At 59.8% G+C, this 14,643-nt stretch overlaps 2 protein-coding genes across 7 annotated transcripts in view; both read right to left on the reverse strand.

Moving 5' to 3' along the window:
* MYO18A (myosin XVIIIA) overlaps positions 1 to 14,643 on the reverse strand; it is a 94,783-nt gene that overhangs the window by 39,432 nt on the left and 40,708 nt on the right. For 3 of the 6 annotated variants that reach the window (XM_088028397.1, XM_088028398.1, XM_088028400.1), the window contains 12 exons: positions 8,676 to 8,711; positions 6,846 to 6,933; positions 6,536 to 6,642; positions 6,250 to 6,426; positions 5,680 to 5,893; positions 5,323 to 5,465; positions 4,584 to 4,684; positions 3,673 to 3,736; positions 3,333 to 3,477; positions 901 to 1,077; positions 581 to 671; positions 94 to 286 (listed from right to left, as the gene is read on the reverse strand). In XM_088028397.1, coding sequence (XP_087884523.1) covers positions 94 to 286; positions 581 to 671; positions 901 to 1,077; positions 3,333 to 3,477; positions 3,673 to 3,736; positions 4,584 to 4,684; positions 5,323 to 5,465; positions 5,680 to 5,893; positions 6,250 to 6,426; positions 6,536 to 6,642; positions 6,846 to 6,933; positions 8,676 to 8,711 — 1,536 coding nt within the window. Of the gene's footprint in view, positions 1 to 93; positions 287 to 580; positions 672 to 900; positions 1,078 to 3,332; positions 3,478 to 3,672; positions 3,737 to 4,583; positions 4,685 to 5,322; positions 5,466 to 5,679; positions 5,894 to 6,249; positions 6,427 to 6,535; positions 6,643 to 6,845; positions 6,934 to 8,675; positions 8,712 to 14,643 lie in introns of those variants that run through there. The other 3 variants (XM_088028396.1, XM_088028395.1, XM_088028399.1) reach the window with 1 other exon arrangement.
* Positions 12,013 to 12,725, reverse strand: LOC148163484 (uncharacterized; the record flags this gene model as incomplete). Its single annotated transcript, XM_088028204.1, has 1 exon — positions 12,013 to 12,725. A coding segment is annotated over one exon (705 nt), but the record flags the coding sequence as incomplete, so codon positions are not given.

Below are 14,643 nucleotides of genomic sequence, written 5' to 3' on the forward strand. Positions count from 1 at the left end.
CCTCCCTGTGGGTGCCAGGAAGCTGAGGCTGGGGGTGGGGGGGGTGGGCAGGGGCTGGGGGGTGGTCAAGGCAGAGGCAAGGTCAAGTGCTACCTCCTTGTATCTTTCTAACTCCTGCACAAAGGTGCGCTGGTGGAAGAGTCTCTGTAGCCGGTCCTGCGCGTAGTTGTGGCACAGCTCCTCAAAGGAGGCTCCGCGGGCCGACCCACCCTGCTCAGGGTTCTGGAAGCCCGGAGTGTCCACAATCATCATAGAGCAGAGTGAGTGCTGGCTGGACTTGAGAGCCCTTCACAGGGAGAGCCTGGGTCAGGGCTGGCCAGGGAAGTACCGCCGAACAGACCCCACTGGTCTGCCCGTGGCGCCCCGGCGGCCCTGTTCTGCCCCAAGCCAAATCTCCATCCCTGCCCAGATGCCCAGGATCCCCGTAGGGAGGACGTGCCTCTCCTCGCCCGCGAGGACAGTGAGCCCTCTGCTGGTGGAGAAGGGCGCTGCCTCAGCAATCCCACCAGCACAGAGCCATCAACTCCCCCTTTGTCATGGCAGGAGGCTGGGCAGCTCCTGGGCCCTGCCTGGCACTCACCTGTTCACCAGGGAGACAAGAAGGGTGAAGAGCTCACTGTAGAGGCCGGACGCCATGCCTTCTAAGCACTCCAGTGCACTCAGTTTGGGGCCTGTGGGGCAAGAGCATCCGCTCTACCTCCTGCCCCTGGCGATCCCCATGGGCTTATGCTCTCTAGCCACCCAGGGTCAAATCAGCATGGGGCCCTGGGGCTGGGCCTCTCCCTCTGACGGAAGCATCTATTCACCCCAGCAGTCTCCCTCCCCCACTCCAGAGAAGACAGCAATGAAGCCTGGATGGGGCCTCCCAATCACATCCAGCAGCCAAGGGGCTCGGGGCACCTGTGCCATCTCCCAGGCCACTCTCCTCGGGGCCCTGGCGGAAGGAGGTGGAGCGCTGCAGCGTGCCGCCCTTGTGTTGGTGCTTGAAGATGGCTGAGGATAGCTCCTCCAGGCTGCAGCCCAACAGGTATGCGGCCTTCTGGGCCCACTCGTGGCGGGCAAACTGCTTGCGCCCAGCTACGGGGTAGAAAAAAAAGGATCTGGCATCTTGGGTCTTTCTCCTTAGTCCATCTGATGACTGTTGTGCCCTTTGGCTCCCATGGCCCAGAACTGAGGACCGAGCATCTTCTGGAGTTAAAACCAGCCCTAATGACACCAGAGGGGCTTTAGGCAAAACAGAGACAGCCAGCGCCTGTGTCCTTTGCGGGCGGAGAGAACAACAGGTCCTAAAAGAGGAGGGAACGCCACAGCACTGCCACCAGAGGGCGCCCAGGCAGCTCTGAACCTCTCTTCTAGAGGGCTTGGCCTCAGGGGTGCCAACCTGGGGAAGGACAGTCAGGGGATGAGCCAGCCCCGCTGTGATGAGCACAAGAGCCACGTGTGCCTGTGGGGGACACGTCATGAGAGAGTTCTAGTGCCTCCCCCTTCCGTGAATGCAGCAGGACCCTCTCCCTTACCTCCAGGAGTCTGCCAGGGGAGACCACCACCACCCCACGGCCCAACAGCGGGGAAGTGGAAGAAGCCACAGGGGAAAGGGAAGAGCCCAGGCAGACAGACGTGCCTCAGCCAACATGTGTCTAATCACCGCAATTAGGGAAAGCTAACAAGAAATAAGGTTTTACCTTCAGCAGCTTCTGTAAGGCAAAGGACCAGCATGCAGCATGCAAAGAAAAACAGCATGTTAGCAAACAGTCATCAACTGAACCCGCCAGGTCCACGGGAAGGGACCGTGGGGGGTGTGTGTGTGGGGGGGAGGTTTGTGAGGATGAGCAGGCGAGAAAACACAACCACATTCAGACTCAGAGACGCAAAAATATACCCAAGTGCACACACACACAATCTCAAAGGAGTATGTTTACGGGTGTAATCACACTGACACACACACACACACACACACACACACACCTACAAAGACACCACACACGTACACATACACACACGTGCACACACGTGCACACATCCTCTGGAAAATACTGGAAGCTCTGAGGAGGTAACAGACCCTGTTCAACAGGGTCCCTGTGCGGACACACCCAGATCTGTGTGCTTGCAGGCAGTGCTGACGGAGTACAGGGTTATAGGAAACCTGGTCTCGTCACCTCCTCAGACGGGAGGAACTTCCTCAAGACACAGCCACACGCCTACCCGCCTGCCCACCTACACAGTCTGGAGACAACTTTAACTCAGAGCCTGCTTCCTCTTTGGCAGGGATGCCACCTGCTGGGGTCGTAAGGAACCTGACACCGAACCGCCTGCCTCTCTGTGCACCCACCCACCCACCGGTGCTTTCTGGCTCCTGCTGAGCAGCCTGGGGCCCTTCACATCTCAGAGAAGATGCAGCCAAAGCCCAAGGCGCCGTTCAGAGGCAGGAGCCCTCTGAGGAAGGGGAGGAAGGGGTGAAGAGGTGCTCCGAGTGCCCGCCCCTCAACATAATCTCAGAGGAAGGCAGCAAAGCTCTTGGAAGCCAGACCAAGCTCTAGCCATTCACAAGCCCCCAAGTCCAAGTGCAGAAGCTGCAGCCCATTTGTTACCACAGTGCCTGCTGCCCCCTAGTGGTCTCCACCCTGCCATGCAAGAGGAAGAGACCCCGGCTACCAAACCAGTGAAGGGAAGGGAAGAAGACTCCGGGAAAACCGGCCTCGGAACGCCCCAAGATGGCAAGCCCACCCTACCCCATCTAGGCCCCCACGGAGGGCATCCTGAGAGGTCCCAGGATCTGGAGGCAAAACGAGTCAGAGCAGCTAGGCCTGGGACGCTGAGAAGCCTCACGGCCAGCAGGCGCCCTCTCCCTGCTCAACCTGGGGCTCCTCCCAGGCCAGTCCCCCCCCATTCGGACAGAACAAGCCCAGTCGCCAGAGAGAGCCCAGGGCCAGCACCAAGACGGGACAAGGCGGCCTCTACCCCCCAGGGAGGGGCCAAATTCAGTTACCCGCTTGCTCCTCGGGGGCCTCTGTCAGGAAGGGAACAAGAAGGAGAGTTATTTCAGGGGGACTGCTCTGACTTAGGGCCCTTCTCTTTCCCCTCGGCCTCGGAACCGCCGCCCCCCTGCTCTTCACAGGGCTCCGCATCACTGCCGCCCAAGTGCAGGGGCAGAGATGCTTCTCCGGGTGCTCGGAGCCTTGTGCTCCGAGGTGGGGGGCTGGGAAGAGGCGCAAGCAACAGAGGGGTATCTGCTAACAGAGACGGCCATGCCGGGTGAGGGCGAACGGAGCGGCAGGGCCTCCACAAGCTCTCCTGGGCGACAAGCCACGCCACCAGGAACCCCTGCAGGTTACCTTTGGTGGCACCTGCAGCCCCCAGGTGGTAGATGGCAGCCAGGATGAGCCAGCAGGCTTTCTGTTCATCTGCGGAGATGCCCAACACCTTCATGGCGGTCTGCAGCTTACTGAACTGCTGAGCCGCCTTCTGCTTCTCCTCAGGCTGCAGGGACAGACGGGCCCGCGTCTCAGAGGGGCTGTCCCTCCCGGCGTGCCCCCATGCTGCTGGGCCCTAGGGAGGGTGAGGCTAGGGAGAGCCTCCAGGCGGAAGTCGGGATCCTGCTCCTCGAATGGGGCATTGAGGCGGCCCCTACTCCCAAGGCCCAGGGCTGCCAACCCCATCCCCATAGGCCCCTACCTTGGCCAGTGGCACAATCCCAAACACATTGTTCTCTGCCAAGTGGTTCAAGTGGAGCTCTGTCCTAGGGGTACAAATGAGGCATCAGCACGGTGCGTGGTCCCCATGCCAAGGGCCATCTCCCTACCAGGGTGGAGACAGACGGATCCAGCTTCCAGACTCTGAGTTCTGCCTGCCCATCATGCCCTACTGTCAGGCCAGCTGCCGCCGCCTTCCCTAATTGGCCTGGACGCCTGGTCAGAGCACTAGCCTCCCTAGGACAGGTCACCAGAGATGCTCTGGTGAGAGTGTCCAGCCAGACCCCTGAAAGAGAGCAAGGAATCTGCCTGCGGCACGAGTCCAGCCAGGACAGAGCCCGTGCCCTCAGTGACCAGAAGAGCTAAGGAGGAAAATGTCCCGGGGCTGCTTGCTCAGCCTTATCACTTATCTTTTTACCCCCCCCCCCCCCCCCCCCCCCGCAGAACAAGGACAGAAAGTCTGAAGGACTAAAGGGAAGAGGCAGGCAGACGAACCAACCTAGGGGGCAGGGAGGGCCAGCCTGGAGGGCGCTGAAAAAGGCCCAACAAATGCTCAGCCCCACACTAGCCGTGTGACTACAGGCAAGTCCCTGGCCACCCGCATCCTGCTGTGCTTTCCCCTCTGCAGATCTGGTTTCAGGGGTAGCAGAGGTCCTAGCAGGGCCCCGGGAACACTGGAGGGTCAATTCTGTGCCCAGGGCTCGGGAGCTTCCTTGGGGTAGAGCCTGTGGCTCATTCGGCTCACCGTCCTATTACCTCGGGCCTCATATGTGGCACGCATACAATAAACACACGGGATAGGATGCAACCAGGTGGCAAGATCCAGGAGCCATCAGTGAGCTGGAGTCCAGAGCACCGCCCCCCCCCCCCCCCGTTTCCTTGGCCCCGTCTCACCTGAGGGTGCCATCCCCACAGGCCAGCAGGTAGTAGAAGACATTGAACGTGGCCTCACCAGCTGGGCGTCGAGCCACACGCAGCTTCTCCAGAAGCATTGTCTACAGCACAGCATGGGAGAGGTATGGGCAAAGAGGGTAGGGCTGGGTCAAGCTCCGCCCACCCCACGCCAGAGAGAACGGGGAGGGGGGCTGTAAACAAGCGGCCAGCTGCCCCCAGGGTCAAATCCAGGGCAGAAACGGGAGCCAGGCAGAAGAAGACAGGCCCAGCTCCTGGAGGGGCCCTGCTGCCCCTCCCCAGGCCTCCGGCACAGTCTTCTTAGGGAGCTGGCTGGGCACTTTGTGGTGAGATGTTTCATTTAGCCTGGAAGGGGATCAGCCTCAGCTGGACCTTCCTTGACTGACAAGCCAGTCTTAACCTGGGTGAAATTAGCCTGCGAGAAGCCCCTGCACACAGGGACAGGGCCCCAGAAGTAGGGTGTGGCGAACCCCAAGGGTGGGCAGGAAGCTGAGCCATGCTCCACCCAGGGCAGGAGGCAGAAGGCTTGGGGGACAGAAGACACGGGTGGTGGGGGGGCGGCCAGAAGGGTGAAGGCCCGGAGTGGAGCAAACCAGCCCTGCTAGAGCCAGGGTCCATTTTGTTGGGGTAGAATCCCAGGAAAATGAGGCACAGGAGAGAGCCTGGTTTCTAGGGCCTGAACCCAGGCAGCCAGTCTCTTACCACCCTGGAGGTCTCTCACCTGGATGGAGGCCGAGGCCACCTGGCCAGCTTGGTCGAAGTCCAGGGAGAGGATCTGGGAGAAGCGGGTGGCGTTGCCGTTCATGATGGTGGGGCTGTTCCCAAAGGCTTCCAGAAGGCTGTACAGAGCCTGCCACTTCTCCACTGCAGGAGACACGCCCGGGGGCCATCAGGAAAGCCTCCAGACGCCCAGCCCAGGCCTATTCCCCCAGCACGCAGAGGCTCGGAGTTACACCGGCCAGACTGCCCAGGGACAGAGGGGTTTTGAGGACACAGAGAAACCAGGGAGAAAATGGACGGCACCTACGAGGCACTTCCATCCCCGCCCCTCTCAGGTTTTCCAGGTGTCCTGTCTCACCGGAAAACACCTTGTTCCCGCTGGTGCCCGCGATGGTGGCCAGGTACTGCACCAGGTGCTGGCAGCTGGTGGTCTTCCCGCTGCCGCTGCTGCCCAGGAGGATGACAGACTGGTCCTGGCGGCTCATCAGCATTGCCCTGTATGCGGTCTGGGCCACGGCGTAGATGTGGGGTGCCATGTCCTCCCGCCGACACCCCTTGAACATGTGCATCACCTTGGGTGGGAGGGGGACGGAGGGAAGGGGTAAGGCTCTTAGCTGGTCCCACTCGGTCACCCCTTACTCCCAAGGTCCACCTTTCCGGGCCTTTCACGGCAGGGGGGCCGAGGGATTCGGAGGCTAAGGCCATGCACGGAAATGAAGATTCCAGCCCAGTCCCGGCCTCTGTTAGAGGTTAGGGGGAGGGCCTCAGGTCCCCACCCCCTGAAATGACTCCTCTTCCCAAGGTCAGCTGTGAGAGTGGACGGGAGCCCTGTGGGATGCCAAGGGGAAGGGGCGGAGCCAGGGAAGGTGGGGTACGTAGTACATGGGTGGGTCCGTGAGGCAGCATTGTAGCCTTGGGGGCGCCGCACCTTCTCGGAGTACACGGCGGGGGCCCCACGGGGGCTGAGGACGAGCAGGCTGGGGCCAGCGTACGTGTGCAGCAGGCTCGCGACATAGCGCTGGCGCAGCGTGTGGAGGACGCTGGACTCATTGAGGTATACCAGCGAAGCCAGATCTTCTAGACGGTCGCAGGAGGGAGCGTTAGCCTGTGTGATAGGATAGGCGGGCAGGCACTGAAGAAGCAGAATCTGTCTGCGCTGCCGGTGGACAGGCCTGCCCTGCCCAGCCCACTTCCTGTGCCCGCCACCTGCAAACCTTCTCCACATCATCTTCATCCACGTCCAAGATGGCGCCATCGTGGTCTAGCTTCACGCGCACCTTCCCTTCCGGCAAGCTGAGCTCCTCAGATTTGAGCTGACTGCCTGCAGCGCGGGGACAGACAGTCAGACGCAGGCCTGGGAACCTTTGCCACCCTGTTCGGGCCCTTTGTGGTCTTGCCTCCTCCCCACTACATCCCTGGGCTCTCCTCACTCACCACCCAGGCCTCACCGGACCCAGGAAGGCACACCCAGCCCTGGAAACTGAGAGGCCCAGACATCTGTCCGCTGGGCCTCCCCAGACTCACCCAGCGAGAAGCCATCCTTATGGACCAGCCACACCTTCTCTGTCTCATACCAGGCCTCTTCCACCGCAATCTGCTCTTCTGTCTTCACCTATCAGAGGGAGGGCGGAAACAGTCAGTCCTTGTTCTGGAAAACATTTGAGTCAGGAGAGCAGGAGAGAGGAAACATGTGAGGGGAAGGGCTTCCAGATGAGCCCCTGGGTAAGGGGGACAGTTGGGGGGCAGATACAGAACAGGGGACATCGGAGGCGTCACAGGAAGAAGGTGGGGAAGCCAGGGGATGGGGGCGGTCCTGAGGAGCCCCGAGGATGAGGGCACGGAGTTAGGGACCACACCAGCCTTGAGGGTCTGGAAGGACGGGGACACTCAGAACTCGAGCCCAGAAGAGAACAGACCACAAGAAAGCAAACCAGGTTCCACCTTCAGCCACCCTCTTCCCCACCTCCCCGTGGGGCCTGTAGGGTCGGTGTCCTGAGCCCGCACGCCGCCCCCTGGTCCCCCGCCTGCTGCTACTGTGACCTCTCATGCCCAGCTTCTGCCTTCAGCCGACTAACAGGCCCTCCTTCACCCAGCTGGCAAAGGGCGCTTCCTCAAGACCTGAGGAGAGAAGTGTCTACGGAGGACTCTGTACTGCAACGTGATCTGCGGGTCCTGAGTCCTAGCCTCAGCCTGGCCTTCTTTCCACTCCTCCTTCACGCCTCTTCAGGAGGACAGGCGAAGGCCATGCAAGGGCATGAAACAGCATGGCCAGACACGGGGGGGCGGGGGGGTGCGGGGAAGGGCACGGGAAAGGCCTGCGTGCCACGCGGATGGGTACTGGGGCAGCTTGAGCCACAGTCAGTCTCTAAGAGGAGACCTGAGGCTGAGGAGCAGACACTGCTTTGTGTCACCAACCCCCTGGGTGAGGGACCGGGAAGGACAAGGAGACATAAGTCTTTTCTTTGTCACATTTCTTGGAGCTGAAAGAAAAAGAGATCTGGGTTCTACTCCCAGGTTGGATCCGGGCTTCAGATAACTCCCTCTTCCTTGCTGATGGTCCTTTCCCGTTCAAGAGAGAAGCCTGGACTACACGGGCGCTGGGAATCATGACCAGTGAAACCACCCTTCACACAGGACGATCGCTACGGGGCCGGCAACATTTTAAATTGTTAAATGAAGACATTAAAAAAAAAAAGAAATAAAGGCTAATTCTGTTAGTTGAAGAAATGTAACTTTGTAAAAAAAAAAAATCACAATGTTTTATTTTTTTGCCCAAATCACATGATACAAGTGAAAACCTTTGTCTCGAATGGACACGTTTTAGGGGTCAGGTGTTTGGAACCTAACAACTAGGGGACATCAAAGGCTCGGGGCCTAGAAGTAATCCTTCAGAATGAATTCAAAGATAGGTTTCCCATACTGGCCAGCAGGTGGAGCCAGAGAATGCCACATCTTCGGGCCTGGGCATGAGCGTGGGAGGTGGGAGGGGCTCAGCCTGTCGGCTTTCTCTACCCAGAGTGAGCAGACCTGAAACCCCTAGAAACCAGAACTCTTGCCCGGCTCTTGGGCTCCAGTGGTTAAAAACCATGTGCCACAAGGCCAGACTCAAGTGGTGACACCCCGTCTGGACCCTCCCCAAGGGCCTGACACAGAACTGCCCCATCTCAAACTTCTGGCACTGCCTCCTCCAAGGATCCCCCCACCCCCAGACACCGGGTGGGAGCCAGAAGGGGAAAGAGGCCTTACACTCCAGCACGAGGCCCGAGCACAGACGCCAGCCCAGGTACGGGCCAGGGGTGGCGGGTGGTCGCTGGAGGAAGCGGAGGGCTCCTGAGGGGGGCAGGAGCACCCTACCTGGCTGTGGGCAGGAGAGGCGTCCTCAGGGTCCAGCTGCCAGTAGCAAGCAGAGAAGAGAGAGAGAAAGAGGGGTGAAGACAAGCAGACCGTTGGCATTTCCCCTTCAGCAAGCACCTTAGGCCAAGTGGGTGGGTACTCTCTGGCTGCCCAGGGTGTAGGGTGCAAGTGCCAGGATGGGAAGCTGGCCTGGGCAGGTGAACTGTGCCCAGTCCAGGAAGGAGAGGCCAGACCCGGAAGGAGAGGCCCAGCTTGGTGAAGAGACACCTGTTATGAGACATCTCGGAGAAGACACTCTGCTAAGTCATTCACTGTGGCCTGGGCAGGAGTATGCCACTCTGCCTCTGGCCACAGTCTCTCCTGGGTGGGACATCTAATGCATCCTGAACTAGGCTCTTCTATGAGCTGGCCAGGCCAGGCCACCTCCCCACACTCAGGGCCTGGCCCCTTGAGTGGCTCTGGGCCTTATCTTCAGGGCACTGGTCCCTGACTCCCCTGTAGCCAGCAGACCCCAGAACGGGGCTGTCCCTGACCTCTAAACACACACAAAAATGCCACCCCCAGTGCCAAGGGCTGTCCTTTGGAGCTGCCGCCCCTACGCAGAATGACACCATACAGCAAGTCTCAGAACAAGACCACTAGCAGCCCCAAGTTGAGGACCCCTTCCTCAGTCCCCCACTGCGCCCTGCACCACTCGCAGACAGGCACACCACCCCATGGCGAGCAGAGGAACCACGCCACCGGGTCCACCAGCCACCTGCCCACGAACCAAGGGACTGTGGGCAGACCCTGTGGCCAGGCTTGACCTGTCTCTGTCTGATTACTTAAAGACCTTTCTGAAGAGGAAGTGGAGTCAGCCAGGCCTTGGACCTTGCCTATAAGGAGTTAACAGGCCCCATTGGGTCTGGAGAGCCAGTGCACCAAAAGAAGGGAGACTGAGCTCTCTGCCTTACCACCCACCAGGCCCTGGCACCAAGCCATGTCCTCCAGGGCCAGAAAAGGGGGCTGGATCCTCAGCCAAGTGGGGTCCCTTCCCATGGGCGCAGGGCTCTGGGTCCCCCGGAGGAACAGGCCTCACAGCTCAGACCCTCTAGAAAGCGCTTCTCTTATTCCTTCAGGTGAGAAGGCCACGTGAGGGCCCCCAGGCTGCCATGGAGCCATCCTTCCATAGTCGGATGCTCCTCCCGCCCTCCCCGACACCCACAGTCTGGCTGCCAGCCTCGGCAAAGAGGAGCGCCAGGGCCTGGGGAACCATACACGAGAGGTGGCATTACAGAAGCTGTGAAGATCCTCTCAAGGCGCTGCTGGGCCTCCTCTGCGGGGGTCAGCCGGACCTCAGGGGCAGCTCCTGCCTAGAGGTTAAACTACCGTTAGTCCTGGCCTGGGGTGGGGGGGGGAGTGGGGTGCAGCATGCCAAGCTTCTAGCCCAGGAAGCCGCTGGGAACCAGTGGGCAAGTGGAGTAGGGTCAGGGAGGCAAGCCAGGCATCAACGTGAGTTTTTAAACTATTGGATGAGAGAAAAAGAACGGGTGCCTGGAAATTCTGGGGTTCTTCCTTCTCACAGTCCTAACCACTTCGGCACTGGGATGGCCCTATTTCCCTACATGGCCCCTGCCCCAGGCCCAGGTGACAGGTGGGTGAACTCCAGGTCAGGGCACATCTCAGCCCCCAATTCCACCCTGGTGAGAGGGACAGGGAGCCAGAGGGAGGGCAGCAAGGCCCGGGAACAGGCACATGACACTCTCTGGCTACTTATAGGTTCTAGTCAGGGGCTGAACTTCCCTCATGGCCTGCCCGTCAGGTCAAAATGCCCCTGCCAACTCCTGGGTGCCAGGAGGTGACTTCCCTGATTCAGAGCAGGCCAGCAGGGCCGGGAAGCTGCAGCCTGCTCTTCTCTAAGTTCTGCAAAACCCAGGAAGAATGGAGTAGGGAACGAGGCAGGTTCTGGGACCTTAGGAATCCCAGGAGGTAGCAGGCAGGGAGGGCCTTCAGGCTGTGCCCTACCCCCCACCCCCTACCCCGCCCTTCCAGCCAGAAGAGCATGCAACACGGGGCGCCTGGGTGGCTCAGTCGTTAAGCCTCTGCCATCCGCCTTCGGCTCAGGTCATGATCCCAGGGTCCTGGGATTGAGCCCCACATCAGGCTCTCTGCTCTGTGGGAAGCCTGCTTCTCCCTCTCCCACTCCCCCTGCTTGTGTTTGTGTTCCCTCTCTCGCTGCGTCTCTCTGTCAAATAAATAAAATCTTAAAAAAAAAAAAAAAAAAAAAGAAGAGCATGCAACATCCTGGGAGAAACAGTGGTGAAACTTGACTCCTCCCCTGCCAAACCTCATAGGCCTCAGAAGGCACCACAAAATGGGGAAGTTTGAAGAATTGTCTCTGACCAAAGGACCAGCCATGTAGGCATCACCTTCCAAGGTCCTCCCCTCTGCCTCTCAGCCTCCAGTCCCACCTAGAGGTACTTTGTGGACAGATGGAGCCTCAGATCCAAAGGAGGCCCACTGTGCCCATTTGCCACCCAGGCATAGGGCTTCTCAAGAGTCCTGCTGCCAGAGGGAACTGCTGGCCAGGCTTGAAGAAGGGAGTGATGGCAATGATGGCATTAAAACTACCATTATTAGCATCACTGTCCATGCTACCATTTGTGGAGCACCCACCATGCCAGCGACTGGGCTCAGAGCGGGTAGCATTCCTCATCTTCACAGCAACTCTTCAAAGCTGGGATTAGCCCTTGTTTGCAATTCCAAAATCCAAAAGCTCCCCCAAACAAAAGACTTTTTTCTTAACTATTTTGGTGGCAAAACCTGTTTGTAGTCTATCCCCCTGCCATGTGAACGGTCATAGATTTTGCTGTGAAAATATTTATGCTTGGTTACAGGTTGCTGCTCATCATGTAGGACTTTCTAAAATACAAAAATCACTAGCTTCCAAAACACTTCCAGCCCCAGGGGCTTCAGAGAAGGGACTGGAGACCTGTCCTGTCCCCACTTGGCAGATGAAGGCTCAGTGATGGGACCTTGCTGAGATCCCACACAGGGTGAGTGGCTGGGGAGGTGAACATGGGTTACCGGGCTCCAGAAATTCTCTTTCTACCCTAGCGCTGATCTGAACCTCTGCTTGGGGTCCGGAGCCTCCAGCCAACACCATGCAGCCTGGAAACAGGCCCCAACCCCACGCAAGAGTGTCGAAGAACAGCGGCATGCTGGTTAGCGGGGCCCATCCCAGAGCAGAGGCCGCCATGGGCTCCGGCACTCGGTTCAGGAAGGCCATGCAGCCCCACCATCAGCCCAGCGTCTCAGCTGTGCGGACATGTTGCCGAGGCACGGGGAAGCTGGCTGCGAGGGTGGTCAGGGGCATGGGAGGTTAGTGACACGCTCGGGTACCTCCTGCTGCACATCAGGGGCCGGTGACTTGGACTGCTGCAACCCAGGGAGGTTCAACTTCGGGCCAGTGGAGCCTGGGGCCGCCAGCTCTCCTGGTGGGGCTGGGGAGCACTGCTTTTCTGGGGTTTCAGGTTTGGCTGGGGAGCCTGGCTCCTGGCTGGAGGGCTTCTCCCCCTTCCCCGGAGACTGCCTGCCACGGGGCTTGTGGTCCTTGCCCCGGCCCCGAGACATCAGGCTCCGTAGACCAACAGAGAGCTCGTCCTTGGCTGCCTCCTTCTTTGCTTCAGGCTTAGGTGGGGCAGGGGGAGGTGGAGGAGGCGGAGGAGGTGGTGGCTTGGGACCAGGAGCCGCCTTTTCTCCCCTCTTCCCTTGAGCTGGGTGCTCGGGGGATCTGACCCCTCTGCTCGAAGGCTCCTTGGCACTCCCAGGCTCCTCACCAGGCAGCACCTTGCTCACCACCTTCCTAACTGCATTTGCCACTTTCTTCCGGGACAGGCCCGGGGCCTCCTCGCTTGGGCCTTCCGCGGCGGCAGCCCCCGGGCCATTCATGGCGATTGTGGGTGCAGGGCTCTTGGCTCTCTGGGAGGTCTCTGAGGGTAGAGGGCTGGTGGGAGGCTGAGGACTCCCAGATGGGCCACTGCTGTCCTTTGAGCTGCCCTCTGGCTGCAGTCACACAAATACAGGCAGACATTAGCATCAGCCCTTGCATCCCTGCCCTCCCCATGCAGAGGAAGTGAGAGGTGTGACTTCACGCCTTGCCCTGGAATAGACCTTCCATTCATCCAGAGCTCCAAGAGGCTACCCCAGGAAGCCCTCAGTCCATCTTCCAGATAGGACACTACATCTACAAGTTTGGTTTCTCTCTCCCACAAAGCACAAGCAGGTACTGCTGTCACCTGTGGTCTATCCCCAGCCTTAGCACAGGGCCGTGAGATGCCAGCCCAGAGTGCCCAGAGGCCCTCTGAGGTGTCCCAGAGCCACTGGTCTACGTCAGGGCAGCAACCCAGCCCCAACCCAGGTGAGCCCAAACACAGCAGAGAGGGAGCACGGAGAGGCCAACCACCAATTCCTGCCATCAATCCTAGGCCTCATTCTGGGGCTTCCTGCCTCTGTGGTCCCCGGTCTATCACTGTGCTTTCTGGGCAGTCAGATCCCAAACCTACCCATCCCAGCAAGAACAGCGGTCAGGGAGCAATTCCTGGGCCCAAGATGTGCCAAGCTTCGTCTCTCCTGCTCCTCTGGTTTGTGGCCATTGTCTGCCCCTCACCCACACCCTCAGGGGCTACGAAGACCAGTGCGGGCCCAGGAAGCTTCCACCTCAGCCTGCTTTCTGCAGTTTTCCTCCTGCAAACGTCTCCAGGGCTGGAGGCCCCCCAGCTCCCAGAGTATGTATACAGAATGACAGGATGAAGAGAAGGCAGTGGGGGCCCACGGACGGTTAAGTACTGAAGTGACCACCGATTCACTCTGCCCTAGAGCTGGGCCCTGGCTCAGCCAGCCTCCCAGCCTCTGGGCACCCGACTGGAGTACACTGGCACACTTTGCCTGAGGCACCCACCCTTCCCCCAACACCGGTGGCAACTGTCTGCGGTCCCAAGGGACAGCCACTGGGGAAAGCCAGCCTGGCTAATAGCAGGGCAGATGTCCTGCAAAGCCAGCCACATTGCCTGGGTGAGCAAGGTCAACCCCGGGGGGCTCCATGCTGGTCAGGCAATGCCCTGCCACTCAGGAGCCATGAGTGAATCCCCGTTCCCCAAAACAAAGACCTTGGTTCCAGGGCGCACCTGGGCTCTGGGCCCTGCAAGGCTGGCTACCATCTCTGCTTGGACGCAGGAAGATGCTCCAAGGGGACAGAGCCCTGGCTACCACAGGGAGAGGCTGCGGAGCGGAGTCAAGTCACCTCGGCTACGGGTGGCCCTGCTGCAGGGGTGGGGAGAGGAGAGCTTGAAAGTGCCTCTTCCTCAGCCTCTTGGACCAAGAGTGCTCCATGGCATGCCAGGGCACTGTGGGGCTGGCTAGTGGCTCCAGCTGCCGGCTCCTGTCCCCTCCCCCTCCCCCATCCCCCAGCTGAAGGTGGTGGCAATGATGATGGCAAACGCTGACACTCATACAGTGTTCACTGTGTGCCAGGAAGTCCTCGAGGCACTTCATGTGCAATTTTTCAGACTATCTGGGTACTCCGAGGCCCCTCCCCCACACACATCTCAAACACTTCCCCTTTGAAATCACAAGCTCGCCTTGCAGGGTTAACTACAGATCAGGTGGAAGCCACAATGTCTGGCTGATGGAAACTCCAGCCAAGGAAGTGGGGGAGCTGGGACAGGCACCATCCGGGGTCCCGAAGCACGGCACTTCCGCCCCCTGGGCCAGTCACGGTCCTCCCCATCTTTAGACCCGGCTATTCTGGAAGTGCCTCCCCTCTCTTGCCTGAAATGAGTCCAGCTTTGCTCAGGGTCCCTATCTCAAGGCCGAATGACCTGGGGGAGAAGCTGGGGCCGCCCCCCTGGGCAGCTGGAGCCCACCTCCGGGTCACGCGCACCAAGCAACTGACGGGGTCTCGGGAGGAGACTGAACAGCTGCAATGAAA

Source organism: Eumetopias jubatus, unplaced genomic scaffold (genome assembly GCF_037043125.1).
Source record: "Eumetopias jubatus isolate StellerSeaLion01/CBP00866 unplaced genomic scaffold, mEumJub1_p1.0 scaffold_10, whole genome shotgun sequence".
NCBI classification, from domain to species: Eukaryota; Metazoa; Chordata; class Mammalia; order Carnivora; family Otariidae; genus Eumetopias; species Eumetopias jubatus.